Source organism: Zeus faber (genome assembly GCF_960531495.2).
Source record: "Zeus faber genome assembly, chromosome: 8".
NCBI lineage: Eukaryota > Metazoa > Chordata > Actinopteri > Zeiformes > Zeidae > Zeus > Zeus faber.
The window spans coordinates 1,124,517-1,128,935 of NC_137195.1; the positions used below are offsets into that span (position 1 = coordinate 1,124,517).

The 4,419-nt window shown below is 45.2% G+C and overlaps 1 protein-coding gene across 1 annotated transcript in view; it reads right to left on the reverse strand.

Annotated features, from left to right (window-relative positions):
- Window positions 1-2,207: 2,207 nt before the first annotated feature.
- rpp25l (ribonuclease P/MRP 25 subunit-like) overlaps window positions 2,208-4,419 on the reverse strand; it is a 2,673-nt gene continuing 461 nt past the window's right edge. Inside the window, exon 2 of the mRNA XM_080005995.1 lies at window positions 2,208-3,067. Within this exon, the coding sequence (XP_079862121.1) occupies window positions 2,393-3,067 (675 nt within the window). The 3' untranslated portion in view covers window positions 2,208-2,392. The remainder of the gene's footprint in view (window positions 3,068-4,419) is intronic.

Here is a 4,419-nt window from a genome sequence, read left to right on the forward strand (position 1 = left end):
ATGTAGTGTACCAGTATGCACGACGTAGTGAACTAGTATGCACGACGTAGTGTACCAGTATGCACGACGTAGTGTATCAGTATGCACGACGTAGTGTACCAGTATGCACGACGTAGTGTACCAGTATGCACGAGGTAGTGAACTAGTATGCACAACGTAGTGAACTAGTATGCACTACGTAGTGTACCAGTATACACGACATAGTGAACTAGTATGCACGACGTAGTGAACTAGTATGCACGACGTAGTGTACCAGTATGCACAACGTAATGTGCCAGTATGCACGACGTAGTGAACTAGTATGCACGACGTAGTGTACCAGTATGCACGACGTAGTGTACCGGTATGCACGACGTAGTGAACCAGTATGCACGACGTAGTGTACCAGTATGCACGACGTAGTGTATCAGTATGCACGACGTAGTGTACCAGTATGCACGACGTAGTGTACCAGTATGCACGACGTAGTGAACTAGTATGCACTACGTAGTGTACCAGTATACACGGCGTAGTGAACTAGTATGCACGACGTAGTGAACTAGTATGCACTACGTAGTGTACCAGTATGCACGGCGTAGTGAACTAGTATGCACGACGTAGTGAACTAGTATGCACGACGTAGTGTACCAGTATGCACGACGTAGTGTACCAGTATGCACGACGTAGTGTACTAGTATGCACGACGTAGTGTACCGGTATGCACGACGTAGTGTACCAGTATGCACGACGTAGTGTACTAGTATGCACGACGTAGTGCACCAGTATGCACGACGTAGTGTACTAGTATGCACGACGTAGTGTACCGGTATGCACGACGTAGTGTACCAGTATGCACGACGTAGTGAACTAGTATGCACGACGTAGTGAACTAGTATGCACTACGTAGTGTACCAGTATACACGGCGTAGTGAACTAGTATGCACGACGTAGTGAACTAGTATGCACGACATAGTGTACCAGTATGCACGACGTAGTGTACCAGTATGCACGACGTAGTGTACCAGTATGCACGACGTAGTGTACCGGTATGCACGACGTAGTGTACCAGTATGCACGACGTAGTGTACTAGTATGCACGACGTAGTGTACCGGTATGCACGACGTAGTGTACTAGTATGCACGACGTAGTGTACCGGTATGCACGACGTAGTGTACTAGTATGCACGACGTAGTGTATCGGTATGCACGACGTAGTGTACTAGTATGCACGACGTAGTGAACTAGTATGCACTACGTAGTAGTGTGCTGGCTAGTGTCCAGGCGGTACCTGGAGCAGGTTGAGCGGCTTCAGGGATCGGGCCAGAGCGGGCGTGACGGAGGGACATGCGGCGCCGAGGACCAACAGGAGGCCAGGGTCCTCCCAGAGGGCATCGAACAGCGAGCGCAGGGTGCGGGAGGCGTCGCACTGCACATGCACACACACACAGCTGGTTACCATGGCGAAGAAGGGGTCCAACGGTCTATAATCACAAACTGGATTTTAGAATATTAAATGATAATAATGTCCAGTGACGACTAGTTGAACCTGTTCACCACTGAGCCCCACCCGATGCCCACCTGGGAGTCCAGCGGGTGGAGGTGTAGCTCCATCCTGCCCAGCGGGGGGCGCTGTCTCCTCAGGTCCTGCAGGGCCAGTCCCACGGCGGCATCCAGCTCCACGCTGAGGTTTTGCTGCAACCAGAGCACCGGCTGGGCCTGGGGGTCCTTGGGAGCTGGCAGAGTGCTGCCTCCGGTGGATGAGGCCAGGAGCAAGATGGGCAGGACCCCCGAGGAAAACATTGTCTGTCTGCCTGACTGTCTGTCTCTCTCTCGCTCAATTCAAACAACCTGTCACCAAAACAAAAACAAAGAATGAAGAATAAAGGTAGAATTCATTCATTCACAAAAAGAAGAAATGTGTGAATGAATCTATGGAATAAAGAGGAAGGTGGTCTCTCTCTCTATGTCTGTCTGTCTGTCTGTCTCTCTCTCTCTCCGTTTGCTCGTTCGTCCAGAGCAGCTCTTCTTGTCGTCTGTTGTCGGAGGATAAAGAGATTAAATCACTGACATCTGCCACCGGATCAGACACCTTCTGCTGCCCCGCCTCCGTCATCCACCCATACCTCCACCCATCTAGGCAGTGGACAGTGAGACAGGCAGTGGACAGTGAAAAACAGCGAGAGATGAAATATCGCAGACGAAACAGGAGAAGACACAGGAAGTCAGGTTGTGGCACTTCCTCTTTATTCAGAAAAACACCTTTCAACATTTAAGAAAATAAGAAATGAAAGAGAAACATCATTCAAACCAAAACTCAGGTCAAAGGTCACAAACCCAACTCTTTGTTCATTGTTACAAGGAAAATGTGGAACAATATTGTGTCAAATTGAAGGTCAAAGGTCAAAGTCAACCCTCAGCTCTGCCCTTTCTCAGGGAGCCTCTCTCTCCCGCTGGGACGTCCCTTCCCTCTGCCTCCGCCCGGTCCTCCTCCCCGCCCTCCTCCACCTCCCCTCCTCCTCTTGGTTGGCTGCCTCCCCCCTCCCAGTCCTCCTCCTCCGCCCCCCTCCTCCCGCAGCGCCTGGGCCCACAGGGCATCGTGGCTCCCGGGGGCCTGGTATCCCGGGGCAGCGGGGTCCAGGGGGTCCCGGGCCAGCAGGATCCAGAGGGCGGGGATCTTCCTACTCACGGTGAGCGTGTCCAGGCCGGCCGTTGCCTCCAGCGGCTCCCAGACCTCCAGCCGGGCGGCGTAGTCCAGCCTGGTGATCTGGTGCAGGCCGTGCACGCGGCGCTTCAGCAGCTCAGCGCAGGTGATGGCCTTGGAGATGCCCTTGGCGTTCGCCGTGAAGACCATCTGCCGGCAGGGCGGGGCAGTCTCTGTGGCGCTGCGGCCGTCGTCGGCCCGCGGCTCCGCCCCCTCGGCGGCGCCGGGAGCCCGGGGTCTGGGCTCCATGCGGCTCAGGGCAAAGCGCAGCAGGTTACGGATCTTGCTGCCGTCCTTGACGCGCACGTGGGGCGTGTCGGCGTGCAGGTCGGAGAAGGGGCAAGAAGATGGCTGCTCCAGCGTGCGCGCATGGCGGTAGTTCTCCATCTGGAGCCACAGATAGATTAGATTACTATACTGTAATACATAACTGTACTGTAACAGATTACTTTTAGAATATTATTATTGTACTGTAGCGCCCCACCATCACCATGGCAGGCTCCATATTGGACACTTTAATACATATATTTGGGTTATATATTTATACAGATATTTAAACAAACATATTTATAGATATGTTCTTTTATATTTACATTCTTTCTTTCAGAGAAGTTTATAAGATATTTATATAAATATTATGTGTATTTTTATATATTTTTTTATATATTTCTTTTTTCAGATATAGATTACATTACAGATATATATTCTTTCTATATTTATACAGCTGTTATAGACATTTATATTATATGTTTATATTATATATTGATACAGATATTTATATTATATATTGATACAGACATTTATATTCTTTCTTTCTTTCAGAGATATGTATACAAATATTCATACATATTCATATTATATATTTATAAAGATATTTATACATATACATATACATAGTTATTCTGTAAGGGAGGAAGATGCGCAGAACAGAAGGTATTGGAGGCAGATGATCGCTGTGTGGGAGCAGCCCAAAGAAAAAGCAGAAGATTTATATATTCATATATTTATATTATATATTTTTTCCTTCTTTTATTTCTTTCAGGGCTATAGATAGATATTTATATTAAATACTTATACAGATATTTATAGGCTTTCTTTCTTTTCAGAGATATTGATACATATATTATATACAGCTATTTACATGATATCTTTATACAGATAGTTATACAGATAATTACATTATATATTTATATTCTTTCTTTCAGTGATATTTATACAGATATATATTATATATTTATATTAAATATTTATACATTGTATTCTTTCTTCCAGAGATATGTATATAGATATTTATATTATATATTTATAGTCTTTCTTTTCTTTCAGAATTTTATACAGCAATTTATACAGATATTTATATGATATATTCTGTATTTATATTCTTAGATATTTATACATACACTATACACAATAAATACTTGATATACACTGTATATACTATAGATACCATATACACTGTATATACTATACACGACATACACTATACACAATAAATACTCGATACACACTATACACAATAAATACTCGATGTACACTGTACACAATAAATACTCGATGTACACTACGCAATAAATACTCGATACACACTGTACACAATAAATACTCGATGTACACTGTACACAATAAATACTCGATGTACACTACACAATAAATACTCGATGTACACTACACAATAAATACTCGATGTACACTCTACACAATAAATACTCGATGTACACTACACAATAAATACTCGATGT